The 25,567-nt window shown below is 35.5% G+C and overlaps 1 protein-coding gene across 2 annotated transcripts in view; it reads right to left on the bottom strand.

Annotated features, from left to right (window-relative positions):
- KLHL5 (kelch-like family member 5) overlaps positions 1–25,567 on the bottom strand; it is a 59,053-nt gene that overhangs the window by 21,579 nt on the left and 11,907 nt on the right. The window contains exons 2-6 of one of the 2 annotated variants that reach the window (XM_011949104.1): positions 23,826–24,008; positions 19,702–19,838; positions 18,772–18,968; positions 14,212–14,424; positions 4,120–4,306 (exon numbers count right to left, since the gene is read on the bottom strand). In XM_011949104.1, coding sequence (XP_011804494.1) covers positions 4,120–4,306; positions 14,212–14,424; positions 18,772–18,968; positions 19,702–19,838; positions 23,826–24,008 — 917 coding nt within the window. The remainder of the gene's footprint in view (positions 1–4,119; positions 4,307–14,211; positions 14,425–18,771; positions 18,969–19,701; positions 19,839–23,825; positions 24,009–25,567) is intronic. The other variant, XM_011949105.1, reaches the window with a different exon arrangement.

Here is a 25,567-nt window from a genome sequence, read left to right on the forward strand (position 1 = left end):
ATATCCCAAACTAACAAAAGCCTAATAATTGTAAAATTTTATGTAAAACCTTGGGGCTTCCCTAATTTATACCAAAGAATTAACCTTTTATAAAAGTAAGCACAAATATACTCTAACATTTTCTGAGTGGCTATTTGGAGCCAGTGTTAGCTTATTTGTTTGGCCCTGTACTAAACAGATATATGAAGGGACCAGGAGTCCAATGGTCAGACTACCATCCGACTAAGGCAAACTGCTCTTCATTATAAAGATGGAAAATAAATTAGGGCCAAGCAGATAGCTTGAACAGGATAGGTCAGAGTATTTAATTATTAAAAAATACTCAGAAATAAAGTTGGTCAAACAGAAGGGTCAGATTAGAGAAAGTCTTAAATGAGGCATTTGCATCTTATGTGCTAAGAAATAAAGACTGCTGGAGTTTTTGAGTAGAATAATGGCATGTTCACTGAAGAGTCAATGGAGTAGAATATCATCTCCAAAGCCAAAATGCCTTTTTGAATCTTGATCTTATCACTAATTAGTTGTGTAATCTTTTGAAAGTTACTTAAGTTCTCCAAATCTTAGTTTCCCTATCTATAAAAAGAGAACTGTTATGAAGATGAAATGAAATAATATAGGCTAAGTGCTTAGCATAATGCCTGCCACATATTAACAACGTAATGAATGCTATTCCCTCGAAATTAACGTGACCAAAATATGTAGGCTGACAGAAGGCTAACTGGAATTAGAAGGATGGAAGCAGAAATCTGGAAGAATTAGATATAAGACCCATTTGCAAAAAGACCTGACGACTGTCAGAAGGTAAGATTTCAGAGAGACAGAGAGAGAATGAGAATTGTTTACTTTGGGTGCTTAGTATCTAGCTCCCTTCCCAAGCTTGGGAAATTTTCCACTGTATGTATGAGCCTTGATGGGAAGCAGGAACTCATCTCCTAGAAAGCTGAAAAGACAGATACACATTTTCCTTGCCATGTACCAAGGCAAGTTTCCTTGCCTTTCCACGTACCAGGCTTGAGTTAAAAGCTGAGCAGCATGACTTATAATCCTTGTGGGAAGGACGGGGGAGGGATAGCATTAGGAGATATACCTAATGTAAATGACGAGTTAATGGGTGCAGCACACCAACATGGCACATGTATACATATGTAACAAACCTGCACATTGTACACATGTACCCTAGAACTTAAGGTATAATAATAAAAAAAAAAGCTGAGCACCAAATAGATATTTCATACAAGTTGGAAATATGAGAATAAAATCAAAGTGAGGGTATTATACATAAATATAGAGATAACAGTTAAAGCCTCGAAAAGGAGAGAAAAAGATAGAGGGAGGAGAGTGCTAGTAATGACTCTAAAAAAGCTAGCACCAGCTCCAGGTACACAGATGACAATAAGTATTTGCAGATTATCTGAACAATGGAAAATCTCTTCCAATGTTGAAATATTTATACTGTAACCCTAATCAGTTATCTTATTTATTTCCGTACCATGCAGTCATCAGGCCTATATCTAAAATGTAAGCATCTACAAATAAATAGCACTATGTTATATGTTATTTGGGTTAGAAAGTGGTAGTCAGGGGGTTGCTATTGAATGGTCATGGAAGGCCTCCTTGGTAAGTTGTCATTTGAGAGATTTGAGTGAATAATTTCTGCTAGGCACTTCAATATCTGGGGGCAGAGCATGCCAGTGAGAGCATCAGCTAAAGTAATATCCTGGATATGGATAAAATGTTTGGCCTGTTAGATGAATGAAAAGGCCAATGGGGTTGAAATAAAAGCATCAGTAAGGGAAGAAGTATTAACAGAATGAGCTGACATCAGAGAGGTAGCCAGAAGTCAGAGATTGTCAGGAGATTACAGACTGCTAGTGCCAGGAGTTCAAAGGGGAGATCAATGCATATTGAGGGATAATACACAGAAAGTTTCTAGCATAACACTGGCACCCAGCAAGCACTGTGCATAGTGTTTATTACTATTATTTTTAATTATTATTATTTTTTGAGACAGACTCTTGCTCTATTGCCCAGGCTGGGGTACAGTGGTATGATTTCCGCTCACTGCAATCTCCGCCTCCCATGTTCAAGCGATTCTCCTGCCTCAGCCACCCAAGTAGCTGGGATTACAGGCACCTGCCACCACGCCTGGTTAATTTTTTTAGGTATTTTTTAGTAGAGATGAGGTTTCACCATGTTGGCCAGGCTGGTCTCGACCTCCCGACCTCAAGTGATCCATCCGCCACGGCCTCCCAAAGTGCTGGGATTATAGGCATGATCCCTGCCTATTTTTAATATTAATAATAACTTGTGAGAGTGGTACAAAAAATTCTTAAGATACCTTTGACCCAGATTTCCCAAATGTTTACTTTTTACTGTATTTGCTATGTAGGTATTTTTTTTCCTGAACTGTTTAGGAGTAAGTTGTGGCCCGGTGCACTGGTTCACAGCTGTAATCCCATCGTTTTGGGAGGTTGAGGCAGGCAGATCACTTGAGGTCAGGAGTTTGAGAACAGCTGGCCAATATGGTGAAACCTCATCTCTACTAAAAATACAAAAATTAGTCAGGCATGTGTGGTGGCATGTGCCTGTAGTCCCAGCTACTCAGGAGGCTGAGGGAGGAGAACTGTTTGAACCCGGAAGGCAGAGGATGCAGTGAGCTGAGATAGCATCACTGTACTTCAGCATGGGTGACTGAACAAGACTCTGTTTCAAAAAAGCAAAAAACAAAAAAAACAGTAACTTGCAGAAATTATGGCATTATACCTCTAATACTCAGTGTATCTTCCTTAAAATGAGAAATTATCTTATAAGACCAAAATACAATAATCAAAATCTGGAAATTAACTTTTTTTTTTTTTTTTTTTTTGAGACAGAGTCTTGCTCTGTCACCCAGGCTGGAGTGCAGTGGCGCAATCTTGGCTCACTGCAACCTGTTTCCTGGACTCAGGTGATCCTCCTGCCTCAGCTTCCCGAGTGTAGCTGGGACTATAGGCGTGTGCCACCATGCTGGGCTAATTTTTTTGTATTTTTGGTAAAGACGGGGTTTCACCATATTGCCTATGCTGGTCTTGAACTCCTGACCTTAAGTGATCTACCCACCTCATCCTCCCAAAGTGCTGAGATTACAGGCGTGAGCCACAGTACCCGCCTGAAATTAACATTTATACCACATTATTATCTAATCTACAGACCGTATTTGGATTTTGTCATTTGTCTCAGTTATGTCTTTTACGGCAAAAGAAAATCCAAGATGATGCATTATAATAGCTGTCACGTCTCTTTAGTCTCCTATAATCTGGAACAATTTCTGAATCTTTTATTTCATGACACTGACATTTTTGAATACTATAGGCAGATAAGTTATTTTGTAGACTGTCTCTCAACTTAGATTTGTTTCCTCCTCATGATTAGATTCAGGTTATACACTCTTGGCAAGGACGGCATAGATGGGTGGCTGAATTCTCCGTGCATCCTGTCCTGCACAATGCTGCTGCTTAGTCTGATTTCTGTCAACATTATCTTTGATCATTTGCTTAAGTGCTGTGTGCCAGGTTTTTCTACTGTAAATATACTATTTGTGTATTTGTAACTAGTAAACATGTGGCTGAGAGACACTTTTAGACTAAGTATCCTGTTGTCAAACTTTTCCCACTAGTCTCAGCATCCACTGATAATTCTCGACTGAATTGGTTACTGGTGGTTACTAAATGGTAACTTTTGTAATCTCATCCTTCCTTCTATATTCATTCATTGGCATTCTTCTGTAAGGAAGAGCTTTCCTTTCTTCCTTGTTTATTTGTATAGGTGTGGAACCATGGATACTTATTGATTTCATAGGTTATAATCTTTTACTATTATTTATTTTGAAGCTCAGATTATCCCAGATTTGGACAATAGTAGCCCCTACAAGCTGTTTCCTGTGTCTTTTGACCTGTCTCCATCATTCTTTGACCACTTCCTTTTTTCTGGTCTAGAGGATGTTACACAATTATCTGGTACTTTTTCTGCCCCTGTCCTGCAACCAGCCATTTCTCCAAAGAGTTCTTTGGCCATATATGTCCTTATTAAAATATCTTTTTCTTTGTTCCTCCCTCCCCCAAATAAAAGATTATTTGATACCTTTCGTTGAATCGATTCCCCCAACTGCAAATAATGTACCAACAGTTGACTTCCTAGGTTTTGTCCGAGGACTCTGTAACATGGGTCGTCTCTCTGGTAATAAATGGTACTTCATTGCTTCCATAATGAGTTTCTGACATTCTATATCATCCCGAAAAAGTGCATTATTTTCCATGTCTGCCAGGAACTAGAAAAGAATAGTGGTGGGTATGTATACTGAATGACTAAGAAAATGGTAGGGTTTACAGAAAAAAATGACATAACTATCAAATGGATTTTTACATATTTTTAAAAAATTCAAGCATAGGCACATACTTTTAACTAAAATATGCAACATTTACAAGATTTACATTTTAAATTTCACTGAAAAACAAAACATGAGTAGCATAAATGGTATCCTCTAAAATCTTAGTACTGTAGTGCTTATCTCTGGGTAGTAGGAATACTGGTGCTTTTTAAATAAAGTTTTTTTTACTACTTTTCTATAATTTCCAGATTTTCTAAAATAAATAATTTTACTATTAAAATCAGAACTAATTCTAATGGAAGAATAATTATAAGTGGGAGTTGACTAATTATGCTGCGTTAACTTTGCTAAACAATGTCCAACTAACAACTGCAAAAGCAAAAGTTACCAATTTCTCAAGGGACAATGAACTCCAAACAGTGATTGGTCTAAAAACATTAAAATCCCTTTTGTGTCACTGAATCCAACTTTATGTATTTATATAACACAAATACAATTTTTATATGTTTATATAGCACAAATACAGTTACACCTTGTCTTTTTAAAAATGATAGTCTTTTAAAAAATAAAATGAAAGTACGATCACATTGGAAATTAAATAAAACAAAAAAAAATTTTAAATCTTTTCCTTTTGTGCTTGGTTCTCCATCCCCCCCTCCCCATCCTGCAATTCTTCCCTGCCTTATAAAAACAACCTGGTATGCAGCCTTTCATATTTTCTTCATATTTATGCAATCCTCTGCTGACATAATTCTCATACATTTATATGTATAACTTATATAAATACATGTAGTAATTTTTAGTTTTTTCTTTTAGTAATTGTTTTATTATTGTTTTATTATATGCTTTGCTGCATCTTACCATCTTTACTCAACCGTATCTCACAAAAATTCCTCCAGGTCTTCTGAAAAGGTATAGTTCTGATCTATTCTTTTTTTTTTTTTTTTGAGACGGAGTTTTGCTCTGTCGCCCAGGCTGGAGTGCAGTGGCATGATCTCGGCTCACTGCAAGCTCTGCCTCCCAGGTTCATGCCATTCTCCTACCTCAGCCTCCCAAGTAGCTGGGACTACAGGCGCCCGCCACCACATCCGGCTAATTTTTTGTATTTTTAGTAGAGACGGGGTTTCACTGTGTTAGCTGGGATGGTCTCGATTTCCTGACCTCGTGATCCGCCCGCCTCGGCCTCCCAAAGTGCTACAGGCGTGAGCCACTGGGCCCGGCCTGATCTATTCTTTTTAATAACTGAATAATACTCTATAGTATCTAGATATGCTAATTTTTTAGCCATTTCCTTATTACGGACATTAACTTTGTTTCAGTATGTACATACATATATTCATATGTATATATGTGTATATATACACACATGCATATGTAAATATACTTTTTTCTGCTACTAAAAACAAGTCCAGTACAAAAGTCCTTATGTATTAATTTTTACCCTTTATAGGACAGATTTCTAAGAATTGAATTGATTCCAGGTGGGTCAAAGTATATATGTATGTATGTATGCATGTGTGTGCACATATATGTGTATCTGTGTGTGTCTATGTGTATGATCAATGTTGTCAGATTATTTTCCAGAGTGGCTCACATTCCATTATAGTCATGTATAATAAAGTGGCTCACATTCCATTTTATATATATATAGAGAGAGAGGAGAGCCATGTATACATATATATATCGAGAGAGAGACCTATACATATAGCCACGTATATAGCCACATATATGTATATAAGGCCATATATATGTGTCTGTATATAGAGACAGCCACGTATAGCAAAGTGGCTCACATTCCATTATAGCCATATATAAGAGCACAAGACCACAACATTCCTGCCAGGAATAAGTGTTTTAGCTCTTTTTGTTAATGATATCACATTTTCCCTTTAATTTGAATTTTTCTGATAAGTGAAGATAAGCATTTAAAAATATTTTGACCATTTGTACTTTTTTCTTCCTTTATCTGCCTCCTTTTGTCTACTATCTTTTGATTAAAAATTTGTAAGAGTTTCTTATAATACACACACTAATCCTTTATTTTTCAACTGTATTTTTCTAGATTTTTAATCATTTGTCTATTAAGGTTGTTTCATAATACTTTTACTATTCAAATAATTTTTAATTTTTAGGTCATCAAATATGTGTCTTTTCATAGTCCTGCCTAGAAAGTCTTTTCGCTGCAGTTTGTAGATGTAGTCTCCTGGATTATCTGGCAAGATTTTATTGCTTTCTTTCATTTAGGCCAAGGATCCATGTGAAATTCATTTTTTTTTGGAATTAATGTTTAAATAGAGTATGAGTACAGGAGCACTTTTATTTTCTTTAAGATCAAGAGCCAGTTCTGTACCACTTATTAAATTACCCCCTCCATTTCCAACTGAATTGAATCTTGGTCATAAATTACATTCCATAAATAGATCTCAAGGTATATGAGGTTTGTTTTTTTAATTCTTTATTCTATCGATCTATTTGTCTACTCCTATTTCTAAATAGCATATTTTATTACAGTGTCTTTTACAGCATATTCTGATACCCGATATTTTTAGGTTTCCCTCGCTGTTAACTTTCATAGCTTTCTTGGCTATTTTTGTGCCTTTATTTTTCATGTAAACTTAAGACAAATTTATCCAGTTTTTTTTTATCCTGATTCTCTTGGCATTCTAATAAGAACTTAAATTTATTAATTAAATTTATTAATTTTATTAATTTTGGAGAACTGATGTTTTTATATTGTCTTTCTGTTCAAGAAGCCTTTCCATTTGTTGTATAGCTTTCTACATATTATACCTTTCTTGATTATATATTTCCTATATATTTTATTATTTTCATTGCTATTGGGAATGGGTTTTAAAAGTTTACTTCATATATGTTTTGCAGGAGAGAAAATCTACTGATTACACTTGTATTAACCTATTGCTTTACCAAATTCCCTTATTAAGCTCTATGTGTTATGCAAATAATCATAACTGTCACCAAATAGGGATAGTCGAATATCTTTTTCTAATGTGTATGCCAATTATTTTATTATTGCAATTGCTAAAGCCTTCTAAAGAATGTTAAATAATTAGGATGATAGAGTATCTTTTTTCTGGTTTGAATTGATACGGTTTTAGTGTTTCATTATTTAGGACAATAGTTGCTGTAACATTTAGTCATCTATTTTTATTATATTCAATAAAGATAATATAGATTTTCATAGATTTTTTTTTTTTTTTTGAGACGGGATGTCTCACTGTCACCCAGGCTGGAGTGTGGTGGCGCGATCTCAGCTCACTGCAACCTCTGCCTCCCAGGTTCAGGCAATTCTCTTGCCTCAGCCTCCTGAGTAGCTGGGATTACAGGCATGCGCCACCACATCCAGCTAATTTTTGTATTTTTAGTAAAGACGGGCTTCACCATATTGGCCAGGCTGGTCTTGAGCTCCTGACCTCAAGTGATTCTCCTACCTTGGCCTCCCACAGTGCTGGGATCACAGGCATGAGCCACCATGCCTCACCCCTTCATAGATTTCTTAATGATCATTTCAGTATTCCTGGAAAAAGACCTTTCTGGTCAGAGTGTATACTTTCGATACACTGCGGGTTGTATATGACTATATATTTCTTTACAATTTTATTGGGGCATATTTTGCATGTCCTAATTTATCCATTCCAAGTACACAATTCAGTGATTTGTAGTAAATTACCAAGTTGTGGAACCATTACCATAAAACCGTTCTGAAAGCTTTTCTTCACCTCAATTAGATCCCACACGCCCATTTACTGTTGATCCTCATTCCCATCTTCTGTCCCAAGCACTAATCTGTCTCTACAGATTTGCTTTTGCTGGACATTTCATATACAGAGAATCATACAATATGGAGATGCTGGTGTCTTGCTTCTTTCCCTTAGCATACTTTTGAGACTTGTCCCTGCTGTAACTACTCGTATCAGTGCTTCATTTCTTTTTATCATTGAATAATATTTCACTGTTGGTCTACTCCTCATTTTATCTATCCATTCATCAGTTGATGGATGCTTCTTAGGTTGCTTCCAGTTTCAAGCTATTATGAACAAAGCTGCCAAGAACGTTTATGTACAAGTCTTTGTGTGGATATATTTCTCTTGGGTAATTATTACCTAGGAGTAGAATTGCTGGGGCATATGGCAAATTTATGTTTAACTTTTTAAGAAACAACCAAACTGTTTTATAAAGTGGCGGCACCACCTTACACTCCCACCAGCACTGTATGAGGGTTCCTGTTTTTGCACATCCTCACCAATTGTTAGTTTGTCTCTATTTTAGCCATTCAGGAAGGTGGAAAATGTGGTTTTATTTTGCATTTTCCTAGTGACTAATGATGTTGATGATATGTTCATGTTTTTATAGAGGAAGAGGGAAACAGTCTCTAAAAAGAGTCACTATAAAAAAGTTGGTGGCATTTGGAAACTAGCACTGCATACCAAAGGCAAAAAAGCCAAAATAAGACGTAAGTCCCCTGACCTATACCAGAATATACATCTTGGTATTAATTACTCCACATTTTTTTCTATGCGTACAAAACATAGTTATACTTGTCACAGAAACCATTAGTGAATATGCATAAAGTTGGCTCATTAAGGTTAATTTTAATGTTTATGTTAATTCTATTATATACAATTACTTTAGTCATTTCTAAATAAAAATAAATGTAAAAAAATGTAGAAAGTAAACTCTTGGAAGACTCAATAGTAACTGCAATTTGAAGCAAAGTATATTTCCTAATATACAGATACTCTATAAATTATGAATAAGTAGGATTAATTAAATGAATAAGTAGGATTAAACTATAATCTATAAATTATGAATAAGTAGGATTACATTTGAATTAAAAAAGCCATTAATCTAAGTATCACATTAATCAAATGGGAGGAACCAGGTATCATTTAGAAAATTATTCAGAAGACACTGAGAGAAAACTACAAAATATATACTCTTATGTACTCTGCATTTTTGGTGAATACTAAATGCCTTCTCTGCTATAAAAGAAGAGCAAATTATTAAAATGAAAGCATTCATAATACAGGAACAAAGTTTCATTTTATAAATTTTTATCCTCACTCATATTTGTTCACCTTATGACTACTGCTCTAAAACTGTCCCCTCAAACACAAATAGAATGTGAATAATTTATGAACTCTATAGATGTTAAAAAAATGTTTTGGAGGCTGGGCAAGGGGGCTTAGGCCTATAATCCCAGCATATTGGGAGGCTTAGGCAGGAGGATGACTTGAGGCCAGGAGTTTGAGAGCAGCTTGGGCAACAAAGTGAGACCCTGTCTCTACAAAAAATTAAAAAAAAAACTAGTCAGATGTGTGATGGGGCACAGTGACTGTAGTCTCAGCTACTCGAGAGGCGGAGGTGGGAGGATCACTTGAGCCCAGGAGTTTGAGGCTGCAGTGAGCTATGATTGTGCCACTACACTCAAGCCTGGGTGACAGAGTGAGACCCTGTCCAAAAAAAAAAGGTTGTTTTAGTATCAAGACCTTGTAAACTAAAAGAATGCCAAAGGTAAATACTGACTCATTTTATATTTCCGACTTTCTTTAGAAAACAATACCAAACTGAGAGTGGAATACCAGAGACTCAGATACTTATAAATTCAGGCTAAACATTGAAAACATTTACAATTTAGGTGTCAAAATCTTTTAAATAATGTATATATGCCCTAGTATTTCTATTCACATGGTTTAAAATTTGATCAAATTGAAATGTTTGGAATGCTTTCAAGAGTAAGATAAAATCAATCACACTACTTCAAGAAGCTGAGGTGGGAGGACCACTTGAGTCCAGTAGACGAAGACCACTCAGTGCAACATGGTGAGACCCTATTTCCACAAAAAAATTTTAAAAACTGGGCACCGTGGCTCACACCTGTAATCCCAGCACTTTGGGAGACCGAGGTGGGTGGATTTCTTGAGGTCAGGAGTTCGAGACTAGCCTGGCCAACATGGTGAAACCCTATCTCTACTAAAAATACAAAATTAGCTGGGCATGGTGGCGTGTGTCTGTTAATCCTAGCTACTCGGGAGGCTGAGGCAGGAGAATCTCTTGAACCCAGGAGGCAGAGGTTACAGTGAGATAAGATTGTACCACTGCACTCCAGCCTGGGCAAAAAGAGCAAAACTCTGTCAAAAAAAAGCCATACAAAAATGATCATCAGGCATTATTTCCTATATTATTTTAAGAATCTACTGTTGGAGACACTATGATAAAATGACTGTATGTAAACTGAATCCCTTCTAGCCAGGGTAAGTGGGATGTTTCATATTAACAGAGTAGGACAAAATCTCATTTAGTTGGTATCATTGGAAAAGGAGCTATTTCATAAAAATAAATTCTCTTGGTAACCAGACCTAATCTGAATTTTAAAAATATTAGTCATTTATTATTTGATTGGCATATGGAAATTTAATAATTGTTATATTTTCCTACCTTTTAAAATAAAACATACAGGATACAATCCAACACTTTCTTCATTATTTTAGTGTCTACTTCAAAACTTTATTATCTGATAACTCTGATTCTGCAATCTTGCCATTTACTTATGGCAGTGAAAAAACATCAACCCTGCCAGTATCTCTAAATGTCACAATACTGCAGCACAGTATTATCACTGTAGGAAAGAAAAATGTTCTGAGAGGTACAGTAACTTGTTTAAATTATACAAGGCAATGTGGCTTCTATCACCACTACTTATGGTGGACAATGGTTCTCACACTTGAGGATGCATCAAAGCCACTGGAAGACTTATTAAAACACCATTTGCTAGGCCCCAGCCCCAGAGTTTCATATTCAGTAGGTGTGAGGTGAGGTCTAATCTGTATTTCCAAGAAGTTCCAAGTAGTGCTGATCTTCCTGTTAGGGATCGCACTTTGAGAACCACTGGGCTAATCCACTGGATTTTCCTTCCTTGTCTTCTCTGTAGCAAAGGATGATGATAAAACTTTGTCCTTTTTGAAGTATGATATCAATTTTTAATAACACTCCGGTTATTTAGCCAGGTTTGGGAACAACCTCTATATATTGTGTCTCCTAGGGTTCCATCCCAAGCACTCTTGTGTACTTCTTGGCCAGTGTCATTCTCTTGCCTTTGGATTCAACAATCTAAGGAAGTAGTTTTCAAAAAAGTCTAAGGACTTCAGAGTCCTTAGACTCTAAAAGAATTAAAGGTGCCAAGAAGCTTTGGGAACATGATTCTTCAACTTCCTTCCCCATTCCCTGAATTAGCTCTTCATTCTATATTCCTTGTTTCAATTGAGAGCACCTTTTAATTAGCCTAATTGCACAAATCAGAGTCAGTCTCGATTCCTCTTTTCGTATACCCTCACCATTCAGTCATTAAGTTTTGTCAATCTGACCTCATAAACAGCTCTTGAGCCTGGTAATTTCTGTCTATATCCACTGCCAGAGTGTGCCTAATTCATTTGTCTGAATTCCAAAAGCCTTCCTAATGGGTTTTTGGCTTTGACCACTCAGATCCATTCTCCACAATGCAGTTACAGTAATCTTTCTGAAATAAAATTATAATTATGCCATCCCTATTAAAAAATCCTTTAGTGCTTCCTCATTGCTTTCAGGATAAAATTCAAACTCCTTGGCATAACTAGAGGTTCTCCATGTTCTGGTCCATTCCCCTCTTCAGCCTCATCTCTTGACTTTATCCCCTTTTATTTCTGCACTCTAGCGATGCAAACTACCTTCACATTCCAAAATACAATATATTTGCTCATGACTTCATGATGAAGTACAGCTCCTATTTCTCCTGGTTATCATGCCCCTCTTTTGGGTGGCTAATTCATAATGTGGATCAAGTAACACTGTAAGAAGTTCTCCCTGCTTTCTCGTCAACCCCTCTTTTGGGTGGGTTACTTCCATTATTTTCAGAATGCCACATTCACATATCTGTCACAGTCTTCATCTCATTATAATCACTGATTTATTTTTTAATCTATTTCTTCCTCCATCTGATACCATCTCCCTGCTACCTCCAGCAATTTTACACACAGTACATTCAAGAGGCAGAATGGTTTAGCGGATAAGGTACAGAACTGTTCTTGGGTTCAAGTCCCACCTCTGCCTCTTATTAGCCCTATGATGTTAGCCAAATAGCAAAAACCAATTAAAACCACAATGCAGAAAGAGAGGAATTTATGCAAGCACACTGTGATTTTGAACATACGGATTTATTTTTTTGGTCTGTCACTTCATTTGCACAACAGGTGTTGGAACAAATGATCTCCAAAACGCCTTTCAACCCTAAGAACTTATGCCTAGGATTACCAGTAGTATCCTGGATAAGAGATATTTTAAAGGTCTATGAGAGTCGTGCAAATATAGTATCATGAATATTTGAAACTACAGAAGTGAAGTAAATTGTCAGGTTACTTAATTGCACAGATTCTTTTCAAAGTCAAATAGGATTTTTCAGATTTGGTATGATTTCATCTAGAAAGAATTTTTTAAAATCTGCTAAGTAGCAGTAAAAATGTAACTCCCTTTTAAAAATCTGATTTCAAGAGAAACATTTTATTATGTTACTTTTCCTGAATTATCAACTCATGCAGTTTCAGTCCTATGTATTCATATAATATTCTATTTCTGAAGAGGAAGGTCTTACAAAGCATCCACATTGATTACTGTCTCTGTAACGTAAAGAACAGTAACTTTTGCTCACAACAGCAGGAAATAATGCTTTATGCTCAAGATAACTGCAAATAAGAGAACATTTATGACACTTTAAAAAAAGAAAAAGAAAGTCAACATGAACAGTAACAGCTCATTCTTTTTCTGCTTTCAAAACCTCTTTCACCATTCAAGGCCTTGAGATAGGCAGCAAAGTATGCAGGGAAAATTTTTATATACTCCAGTGAAAACTGTAAAAAGGGGAAAACTATGCATGTAAATGTTATGACTGATTGCCTTGAATACACCAACTAGATAGCTCTTAATTCTGAAATAATATTTTTATTCACAGCACATTTTATGTAATAGAGCATGTTTCTGATCCTTATAATAATCCTGTGAGATAGTCAGGGAAGACGTTATCTCTACTTGACAGATGAAGAAATTGAGCTGTGTGAATACGCCAAGTCACAGTTTTAAAATGTCAGAGCTTTGACTATTAATATACCTTATTAATCTATATATCACCAGAATCCAATATTTTGTGGACACTTTATTAAACATGTGGCAAAGAAATTAAGCTAAATTTTCTGGTTTCTAGAGTCCAGTGCTCCTTTTATTAGCAGTTTTAGTAATTCTCCTCCAATTGGTAGGATAGGTTTGTAGCTGAGTCAATTAAATTACTAACCCCAAATCAAGAATGTTACTTAATTAAGGATGGGCACGGTGGCTCACACCTGTAATCCCAGCACTCTGGGAGGCCGAGGCAGGCAGATCACTTGAGGTCAGGAGTTTGAGACCAGTCTGGCCAATATGGTGAAACCCTATCTCTACTAAAAAATACAAAAATTAGCTGGGCATGGTGTCACACACCTGTAATCCCAGCTACTTGGGAGGCTGAGGCAGGAGAATAACTTGAACTGGGGAGGCAGAGGTTGCAGTGACCTGAGATCAGGCCACTGCACTCCAGCCTGGGCAACAAAGCAAGACTCCATCTCAAAATAAAAAAAAACACACACATAACAATGTTACTTAATTGAAGCAATTTAGGTAGCCAGATCTTCTGGACTGAAAACATAAGCAGAATTTTGTTAGCTACTATCTTTTCACCTACACGTTTCATAGGAATACATGTAAAATTACTTTCTTTGATAGAATAGGCAAAGAAAAATTCCTATAAACAAGTACCTATTAATTACCTGTGGTGCAAGAAGAGGTAGCCTAATATAAGCCAAAAGTTTACTTAGATCTTTCCGTCTCTGTTCCAAATCATGACGGACCCAAGTAAGAAGTGCATTCAATATTGTCTCCTCATTAGGAATGTTCATGTCATCACTCGCCAAGAGCTTTGCAATTTCGCTGGCTGGTAATAATACAAATTCCTGGTTTCTGATTACTTCCATGAAATGCTCCTAGAGGGAAGAAATAGCAGATAAACAATATTGTCCCTTCTGACCATCACAATTTACTTAGAAGAAAGTAAAAGCTTTTTGCGTTAGCTACCACACACAATTTATATTTTAGACCTTACAATGTACTACTACTTGTTAGGAAAGAAACACAGCAGAGAAAAAAAAATTAAACTACAATTATGTTGTTAAACATATATAAGTAGAATTGAAGTGTTATATCACTTATTACATTTAAAAAATGGACCTGGGACATTTAAGTATTGCTTCACTCAAGTTAGGAAATACTTTTGGCCATTCTTTTGAAGGAAGAGACAAAAAATGAATTAGACACTGAGATGTATGATACTCTAACATGAGTAGTAGTTAGATTTGTGGTTTGGATTTGTAGGTGCTGAAGAATTTGGCCAGCAGTGGAGCCAAACACCTAGAGAGCTTGGTTACTTCTCTAACTAGGAAATGGCCTCCAGGGTGGCTAGATTTTCCAGAACCTTTCTAGACCACAGATGTCTTCTCATATCTTCCCTGGAATGAGTATTTGTCCTTGGGGTTATACTACAACCATATTGGCCTTCAAGATCGTTTTAATGATATTTATAAGACCATCTAGGATTTTGGGTCTGTTTTCAAATTTTTAATCTCTTTTAAGGGTCTGTTTTTTAATTTGTTATATGTTCTAAGTGTCTGTTTTTAAATTTTTAATCTCTTCTAATATAATTTACAAAGCTCTTTTGGTCTCATAGGAAAAAGGACCAAAGCGGGGGAAAAAAGTAGTGACCTACAATGCCCTGGGATCAGGACATTAGATGACTCAGTCCTGGCCTCATGTTAGAATCAAATCCTCTATAATTGGAAATGGGAAATAAAAATGTCGTTAGGTGTGAGATGACCTTGATAGGCTATTATGCTAAATAATCAGGAGAGAAGGAAAACATACCATCTGATTTGAAAGGTTGTAAGTCTTAATGAATGGATAGTTGACATAGTTATAATATAAATGCAAATGCTAGACACATATTGTCCCTTAATGTTTTTCTCATATTTCCTGATGTATTATCGCTGTCTCAGCATGCAGAGGTTTACTAAAAAAGCTAAGGCTGTTTAAATTAGAGCTAGAGATAAGGACTATCAATAACTTCTATATTAAAATGAGAATTATATTTTCCATATAGCCTGTGGTAATCCAAGTGAGGTACTGATCTGAAATATATATTAGCTTGGCATTCCTATCAGTAGAAGTTCTAAAGGGGAAAACCATTCATGAATAATTAATGAAGTTCAATTGCTTCAATTTATCATGATTTGTTCAAGGATGTCTAAATGAGTCTATTTTAAATGATGGATTATCATTTCAGAAACATATTTTAATAAAACTTCAATGCTAAAATGGCTCCAAGCAAAAGGTTCTATTGAATTGCATACTGACATTCTTTAGTAACACATAGCAAAAACTACAAAAATGTTGAAACTCAACCCAGTTATCCCATTTGTAATTTAAACCTTAATAAATAATTTGTAAGCAAAAAACAAAGCTGAATACCTAACAATACTTCTCTGTATTATTATTTACAATGGCAAAAAATGGAAAATAGCCTACATGTTCAGTTATAGGGAGCTGTATATTAAATAAGCATTAAACATTTCAAAGACAAAGATCATGTAGCTACATGGAAAGACACTTATGATAAAATGTTAGGTGAGACTGTGAAGAAACGGAAATAATAATATGTATTTCCAATTCCTTAAACATATAAAGTATAATCGACAGATATATACATTGGTATAACTATGCCATACTTTCAAATGGCATTAACTGGATTTCATCAGTAACAAAAGGACTATCATGTAAATATTCACTTGACAAATTATTTGTTGATGTGTCTATTTCGGAATAATGCCCATTCCATTGTAATATAATTCACATTAAGTGAAAATTGAGTTTTTCAACAACTTATGAAATACTACTGAACTCAAGGTTGAATACAAAGTATTTTTCAAAAGTATTAATTTGGTTTTGAAGCAGCTACTTTAGCAGATCTCAATGTTTTTTATAAGTCTTCTAGATTGAGAAAGACAATTTTGAGTTTTAAAATTAAATGTTTTTATTTGTGTCATAAATTCGAAATGACAATAAATAGTTGTAATGATACAATCAGTCTTAAGACTTTTTTAGAGGTTATATGACTTGCTCCAGGTCATGTTCAGTGGCAGGGAGAATGAGAAAACAGGTTTCCAGATTCATGGATCCTGGGGAGGACTCCTCATCCTTTACCACTTGTATTCGTGCAGGATCAGTGAACGTCCCCAGTCCATGCACCATTCACTGATTGGACTCACTGGCGTGGTATTATGCTGTATATTTTAAATCCATATTAAAATACACACAACTATCATGCTACCAAACACTTGCTAGCACTGTGCCCTTTCCCCCTTTGGAATAGTTTTTAAGCAAACGAAATTATTAAGGGATTTATTTAAATTGAAGATTGAATTTTGCTATACATTTTCATTTGGTTCCCATAGCAACAATTCAAATCAGACAATCTGCCTCTAAATTACTTATTGTTATTAGAATTCAATTTCATGTCTCTGTTAAAACTGAATAATGTTAAATAATGGCCTTGAGAAAAAAAATCTACCACAACTAATTGGCTATGAAAATAGCTTTAAAAACATTCAGCTAATTTAAATTTAATTTCTGTGTAAGCCTTAAAGCAGCAAGCATGCCTCTACTGTAAACAACAGGAGTGACCTAAATGCATACAAATGTTTTCACCTGAATAAAGCTCCTTCCTAGAAAAAAGACGATTATTCAAATTATAAACTGATTATGAAGAAAAAAATCCAACTTTATATTCATCTCATTCAAAAAAGTAGTTGAAATCGCAGGTGTATGGTTAAAATGAGAATCTACAAAGAATGATAAAGACTGAGGGAAAAAAACATTTCAATGGACTTAATTTTTAAAATGTCAACATAATAGCACACTAGGGCTATATATTATTGTCCTGTTGTACAATCTCTTATTTTTCCAGTTGAGGCTCTGTGACTATCATAAACAAGAAACATTCCTGAGAAAATGACTACACCACAGGGAGGAAAACCAATCATAAAGGCTGTGGTTTTGTGAGTGCTTTTGTTCCCTCCCATAAATTTCTATTGTGTTGGATAGAGGAAATCTATATAATGATGATGACAACAATGGAATGAGACTCACTGACTGGATATATGACATGCCAATCAATGTTCTGACTGCTAAACTTCTATTAACTCATCTAATCCTCACACCAAGCTCAAGAAGTAGACAGAATTGATCTTCCCAATAGTTTGTAAATACCTATTCTTAAAATTTTTCCACATCTCTATTTCTCTAATGAAAGATTCCTAAAGCACTCTCAATCTTTTCATATCCCAACTCAATGGAACGATGAAGGAGAGGGTAGGCAAAATAACATTTCCTAAATGCTGATAAAATCAGTAATATCCACAACTGTACACATGTATGTGAATGTTCACATTTTTCCTTCTCTTAGAAACTGTATTGCCCTAAACTGAAGCATTTAAAGCAACAGTTTTCAGTCATTGCTCAGGTGTGAAGAACTAACTGTTACAGTGTGAAACCCATGCACCCTCCCTTGCCTGCGCCCTTCTACTGTTAAAACCATTACAGGGTGGTCCTAACACTATGCCCTCAACATGACCTTATTTTCTTACTCTCCTAGGTCAACCCATTTTTTAACTTTTAAGTTCAGGGGTACATGTGAAGATTTGCTATACAGGTACACTTCTATCATGGGGGTTTGTACAGATTATTTAGTTTTATTATCCTTCAGGCTACTGAATCAGAACCTCCTCTATGATTTGAGCACATAATTTGCTATAATGAATAAAAACATCATTATACATGGCTGTAAATACTTTATACATAGTCAGATTTATCCTTAACAAAAAGCCTCCCATTCATCCTCTACTAATATGCCGCAACCTCTGTCACCAATTTCTATCAGTGAAATTTCTATCAGTGAATACAATCCTGAAATTCATCCATGTGCAGCAAAGTAAAATGTTTGGGGAGAGTCCTATTTTAAAAAGCAGCAAATCTGCAAATCTTAATGGAATAGGCCTAGGCCACTGTTCTGTTTCCCAGGGACTGCTTTAGGGCTTGATTCATATACCCAGGAGAAGTATTACTTGGTGCTTTCCCATTATAACTCAATGAAAATATGACACACTAGGCAATGAAACTCAATCTCAAGACATGTGGCAGAGCCATGGGAAAACAGTAACATGTAGATAAGCCTGCAACAATAAGAAATATGCATTTGGAGGATACTTTCAAAAAATACATACCATAGTATAATTGTGAGCCACTTTATGCAAATCTGTACAACCTTGGGCATCAGCAAAAGAACGAATTCCAAGACAGTTGGATGGATGAAGCTGTTTCATTAAAAACTTACAGCATGCTTCTACAACCTGTGAAAGCTGAAGAAGGCAAGCTGTAGATAACAGGCACTCAATATTATCTTCTTTTAATTCAAGGCGGCCTTAATGATAAAAAGAAATTCCATTAGCTATGGAACTACATTAACCTTATTTTATAAAAGAACTGATGTTAACAGTGGTGGTTACATGTAAGAGCTCATTATATGCATTACAGACCTACATGGTTTAAGACATCCCAAAACGAAAGAAAGGACTAAATGGAGAAAAAATTATTAGCTCCTTGAGACATCTACTAAAATAAAAACTAATGGCATATTTTCAGAATTTTAAAATGATACATTAGTTAGTAACTTACATCTACTATATACCTGTGTAACTCTCAATTTTTTTTTTTTTTTTTTTTTGAGACAGGGTCTTTTCTATTGCTCAGGCTGGAGTGCAGTGGTGTAACCAATGGCTCACTGCAGCACTGAAATCCTGGGCTCAAGCGATCATCTGTCCCACCTCGGCTTCCTGAAGTGCTGGGGTTTACAGGTATAAGCCACTGCATCTGGCCAACTCTCAAATTTTAAATGTAAAAATTTGACACTACATAATTAATTTAATTTTTATATTAACATTTTAAAGGGCCATTCAAAAACTTAATTATGATAACCATTTTAAAGGTTTTAATATGGAGATTTTAATTTATCACCAGGTTAAATACAAAAGGGTAGTGATGACAATAGCAGACTTAACTGTTAGCTATGGCATGCTTTCTAAAAACAGAAATCCGAAATCTAATAATACAACATAAATCTAAGAGGTTTTAATTTACATTTTCAGACTTGTTACCTGTATAAGCATACTGGATCAAGGACCACAATGAATTTGGTTCTACACCTTCCATTTTTATTTCTTCTTGTCTTGCTTCTCTGACATCATTAGTAAACATGGCAGCAAAATAGTCTGAGACAGAGGAGAGCACCAATCTGAGAACATATTAGGAAAAAAAAAAAAAATCAATGACCACATTCAAGTTGATGTTCATTAATAAATGCTGCTGCTTCTTTTTTATTTGTTACTCATAGTGTATGGTACCAGGAAATGTATTTTAAGCTTGACAAATTGCTTTATGCTCTAGTTCCTTCCTTTGAATAATAAATTACCATTACCAAATTTTCTGCTGAGGTGAATGCTTTACCAGCTCACTACTCAAATCATGCTTTATAACATCCAGAAAACAAGCTACAAGCCCATAGCATCAAATCAACTATATAAAGGAAAAAATGTAAAAGTTATTGTTTGCTTATTACTTTTGAAAAATAAAGTGAGCCATTTTTTAAAAATTTAATTATAGAGTAGTGAATATATAGGAGACATTTGAAAATGGTTTTTGCTAGCAAGTTTTAAACTTTTATAATAGTCTATTATCTTAGTCTGCATTTTGTTAAAAATTATGTTGTAATAACACTATAAAACTATTTTTTATAATATAATTATAAAATATATTAGCTATGTCTCTAAGTTTTTGATGGTCATATATAATACATTTAAATTACAAATTTTTTTTTTTGAGACAGAGTCTCATTCTGTCTCCCAGGCTGGAGTGCTGTGCTGTGATCTCGGCTCACTGCAACCTCTGTTTCCCAAGTTCAAGCAATTCTCCTGCCTTGGCCTCCCGAGTAGTTGGGATTACAGAGGTGGCCACCATGTCCAGCTAATTTTTTTATTTTTAGTAGAGACGGAGTTTTGCCATGATGGCCAGGTTGGTCTTGAACTCCTGGCCTTAAGTGATCAGCCCACCTGGACCTCCCAAAGAGCTGGGATTACAGACGTGAGTCACGGCACCCGGCCTTATTTTTGAAACAGGCATTTTTTCACTGGATAATGTCTTGAAGACATTTCCATGTCAGCACACTTAAACAGATTTTAAATAAATATTTTCATTTTTAAAAGTAACAAAAATTATGATACAGATAATCATTGGGTCCCTCTCTAATTCCATTTTCTTACCTCCCCAGGAGTGGCATTGCTGAGTCATAAGATTTGCCAAAGTAAGGTACCAATTTAGACCCCACCAGCACTGTATAAGACTAACATTTTCCCCATAATATTATCAGATGTTAAAATTTTTGGCTATCTATGTAGTGTTAAATGCTATCTCATTGTTGTTTCAATTTTCATTTATCTGATTGCTAGTGAGGTTTTTCAAATGCTTATTGGCCACCGGTTGCTTCTTCAGAAAATTGCCTATTCATTCATTCATTCATTCATTCATTCATTCAATAAACAAATATGGATGTGTGTCCAATAAGTACTGGGTACTGTTCTAGATACTTGAGATACATTAGGGTACAAAATAAGACAAAAGATCCCTCCCTTATGGAGTCTTACATTTAGAGGGTAGGGAAACAATGATCAGCAGAAGTAAATTCTATAGTATATTAAGAGGTGATAAGTGCTAAGGGGAAAAAAAGTAGGGCAAAGGCAAATGGGGAAAGGGTGGTGAGTTTAAATAGGTGGTCTCACTGGAAGGTGACATGGGAAAAGACCTGAAGGAGGTTTAGGATTTGGTCATGCAGGTATCTGGGAATAGCCTTCAGGCAGAAGAAATAGTGCAAAAATCCAAAGGCAGGAGCAGTATGCCAGGCACATGTAAGGAACTACAAGAGGTTGAGTGGCTGATGCTGACTGACCAAGACAGAGACCAATAGGACAATACTAGAGAGATATGGCAGGCTGGATCGCATATGCCATTGCATGTACTTTGTCTTTCACACCCAGTGACATGAGGAGTCAATGAAAGATTCGATCAAAGAAATGACTGAATCTGAGTTCCACTTTAAAGGATCACCCAGGTAGCTATGTTAAAACAGAATGTAGGGGCAAAGAGTGGAGGCAGGGAGACCAGTTGGGAGGCTTTTGCATCAGTCATCTAAGTGAGATGTTGGTGGCTCACACAAGCATGGCAGGTAAGGTAATGAGTTCAGTTTTGGAAATACAGAATTTGAGGTGCTTCTATGAAATTCAGGTTGAAATAGCTTTTCTAACAAACCCATGTTCATAACCTGGACTTTCCGTCACAGTATATAGTAGTATCTCAATAAATGTATGCTAATTGAGTCACTGAAAACTGTAATACCAAGCCAATTCTTCCTAATGATTATATTTCCACTTTGGAAAGTTTTTTATTTTTTTTTTATTTCAATAGGTTTTTGGGCAATGGGTGGTGTTTTGTTATATGAATAGTTCTTTAGTGGTAATTTCTGAGATTTTGGTGCACCCATCCCCCAAGCAGAGTACATTGTATCCAATGTGTAGTCTCTCATCCCTTACTCCCCTCCCACCCTATCCCCTAAGTCCCCAAAGTCCATTGTATCATTCTTTTTTGGGGGGTGCGGGGGAGACAGAGTCTCACTCTGTCACCCAGGCTGGAGTGCAGTGGTATGATCTTGGCTCACTGCATCCTCTGCCTCCCAGAATCAAGCAATACTCGTAACTCAGCCTCCCAAGTGGCTGGGACTACAGGTTCATGCCACCACATCTGGCTAGTTTTTGTATTTTTAGTAGAGATGGGGCTTTGCCATGTTGGCCAGGCTGGTCTGGAACTCCTGGCCTCAAGTGATCCACCTCAGCCTTCCAAAGTGCTAGGATTACAGGTCCTGAGCCACCATGCTTGGCCCATTGTATCATTCTTTTTTTTTTTTTTTTTTTTTTTTTTTACTTTTAGTTCTTTAAGGAATCTCCACACTGTTTTCTGTAGTGTTTGTACTAGTGTGCATTCCTGCCAACAGTGTGAAAGTGTTCCCTTTTCACCAATATCTATGCCACATTGATTATTTTTTGATTTTATGATCGTGGCCATTCTTGCAAGAGTAAGGTGGTATTGCATTGTGGTTCTGATTTGCACTCCCCGATCATTAGTGACGTTAACCATGTTTTCATATGTTTGTTGGCCATTTGTGTATCTTCTTTTGAGAACTATCTATTCATGTCCTTAGCCCACTTTTTGATGGGACTGTTTTTTTTTTTTCTTTTCTGATTTGAGCTTTTTGGTAGATTTTGGATATTAGTCCTTTGTAGGATGTATAGATTGTGAAGATTTTCTCACTCTCTGTGGGTTGTCTGTTAACTCACAGACATTCTTTGTTTTGCTGTGCAGAAATTTTTTAGTTTAATTAAGTCCCATCTACTTATCTTTATTTTTGTTGCATTTGCTTTTGGGTTCTTGGTCATGAAGTCTTTGCCTAAGCCAATGTCTAGAAGGCTTTTTCCAATGTTATCTCACTTCGGAAGGTTTTTTTTTTTTTTTTTAAAAAAAACCTTTGGGACAGAGTGTTAATTAGTTTTGAAGGGCATCCAGAAAAGAAAAAAACCTTTGAGAATCATAGTGGTGATTAACAATGAACAACTGAATACAGAATTATAAGAAAATGAATTATTTTTTATTAAATAGCTCTTTTCCTTTTCTTACTTCAAGAAACAATATGTAATTTGTAGTAAAGGCTTTTTTTCCCTAGCACTGCTTTTCATACTTCTTGGAAATCAGCAAACAGAAATTGGGATAGATATGTCTATTTTAAAAACTCTTAAGACTTTGTGCTACTCCACTTCACCAGCTTTTCTTCTTCTAAATATCCACAAGCTTTAATTGCCATTGAGTTTACTTAAAGTATTTAATAGGTAGAATATTGCACAAAAGCTTCTTATAGTAGCTGAAGTCTATACCAAACAATACCAACTTATCTGAGGCTAGTATGTTTTGTTATTGTGCTTCTATGGCAGGACAATGACCCTTTTAGGATCACCAAACATGTAATAATTTCATATGCACTGTTTTCTTGATGGAAATTCCATGAAGATGGAAATTCCCCTTCCCCAAAACATAATAGTTAATTGAAGTAGGTTACCACAATATACATATCTAAATTACCGAGGAAATATTTAACACATACAGAAATATAGAAAACAACTACCTGTGAGCTGGAATTCTGCGATCACCAGCGACCAAAATTACATCGCACAACTGTTTATGTCTCAAATAGTTCTCCATTTTTTTAAATGTTTGTTCAGCATGATTAAGGGCTTGGAAAAATTCATCTGATGAACATGGCTCCATAGTATGACAGGATGATAATGTCTGACTACTATTGGAAGTCCTGAAAAGAAAATAAAACACATTTTGAAATATCACTATCACATTAAAAAGATCTTTGCTATTAAGTCCTTTGAAAGCCTTCAAATAGAAGAAATCATGCTACCTATCAATATTAATGTATAATCATTCATTTTAGTCTCTTAAAAATCAATGATGCCTCAAGTCATATGATTCTTGTAAACACTGTAAGTGAATTTAAACTGTTAACTAATTGCTACACATATTCTTTGTAGTATCTTTTTGTGAGGTCTTTTCTCTGTTAAAGCCAATGTCTCTGCTGAAAAAGAGCTGGCTATATTCATATTGATAACCATATCTCCTAACATTATATTTAAGGATGTAAGAGATAATTCATCTTTGAATGCAGAAAGGCAATTAAATTATTTTGAAGATACAAATTCAAGTCAAGTTCATTAAAAAATACGTTGTCATAAAAACAGTGTTATAATTATATAGTGTTATATAATTATATATATAATTATATAGTGTTATAACTCCTGAGCACACATTCCTCCTCACTCTTACTCCCAGTTCTCCTCTCCAGGATCACTTAAATCAAGCAATTAAAGTCGGTTGGTTATGCAATTAACTGTAAAACCACTGACTGTGCCATAACTTAGTTCTCATTTCTCATCAGATCTTTAAAGGATATTATGGTTGTGACATATGCTTTGTTGAATCAAGTCCCACTATATCTTAAGATAATCTTGTTAATATAACTAATAACTTTATCAAAAAAGAAAAAGTCATCATGTTTCTTACTTTTAAAGTAAAGGGAACTGAAGCCAAGGAGATTAAGTGCCTTGCGAAGAGTCAGAGTTCATTCATGGCAGAGATAGGGCTATCACAGAAACTGCTATGTGTTCACCAAAACATCCTTTTTTCCCCTGAGAATATAGCTAAACTACATTTCCCAGCCCCTCTTGCAAATAGGTGCGTTCTTATGGAAATAAACTATTACATCACACAGTTCACCTTAAAGTGGCTAAGAACAGGTATGGCTTTTCCGTATTTTCTTTCTCTATCCACAGGTTGAAGGGAGAGGACTGAAGACTTAGAAAAAGGAAGAAGTAAAATACACAAAAGATCACTAAAGCAAGAACACTCACATTGAACTAAGATTTATCTGTTTTAGAAGTTAACAATGCCTTAACTGATAAATATTCCTTCCTAAATCCTCCTAGTCTGATGTATTTTCAGTACCATACAAACATGGGCATCAGATAAATGCCCTTGGAAGATAATTGTCGGTAATGACAACAGAAGTCAAATGTGTATTATCTAGAAAGGATGTGTTGTACACTATGAATATTACTGGTGTAATGACTTGGAAAATTCAAGTCAAGTAATACTTGACTTCACATTTAAGATCGTTATTATAAAAATGGGTTGAATAGTATGTAATTACATATTGTTTATACAAATAAATGAGAATTAGAAACTATTTTAAAATTTAGGAGACAGCATAACATAAGCAAAAAAATAATGGTGGTTTTGATGAATAATAATTTGAAGATTTTGCAGTGGCTCACGCTTGTAATCCCAGCACTCTGGGAGGCC

Source organism: Colobus angolensis, unplaced genomic scaffold (genome assembly GCF_000951035.1).
Source record: "Colobus angolensis palliatus isolate OR3802 unplaced genomic scaffold, Cang.pa_1.0 Scaffold29, whole genome shotgun sequence".
In the NCBI taxonomy this organism is placed as follows: domain Eukaryota; kingdom Metazoa; phylum Chordata; class Mammalia; order Primates; family Cercopithecidae; genus Colobus; species Colobus angolensis.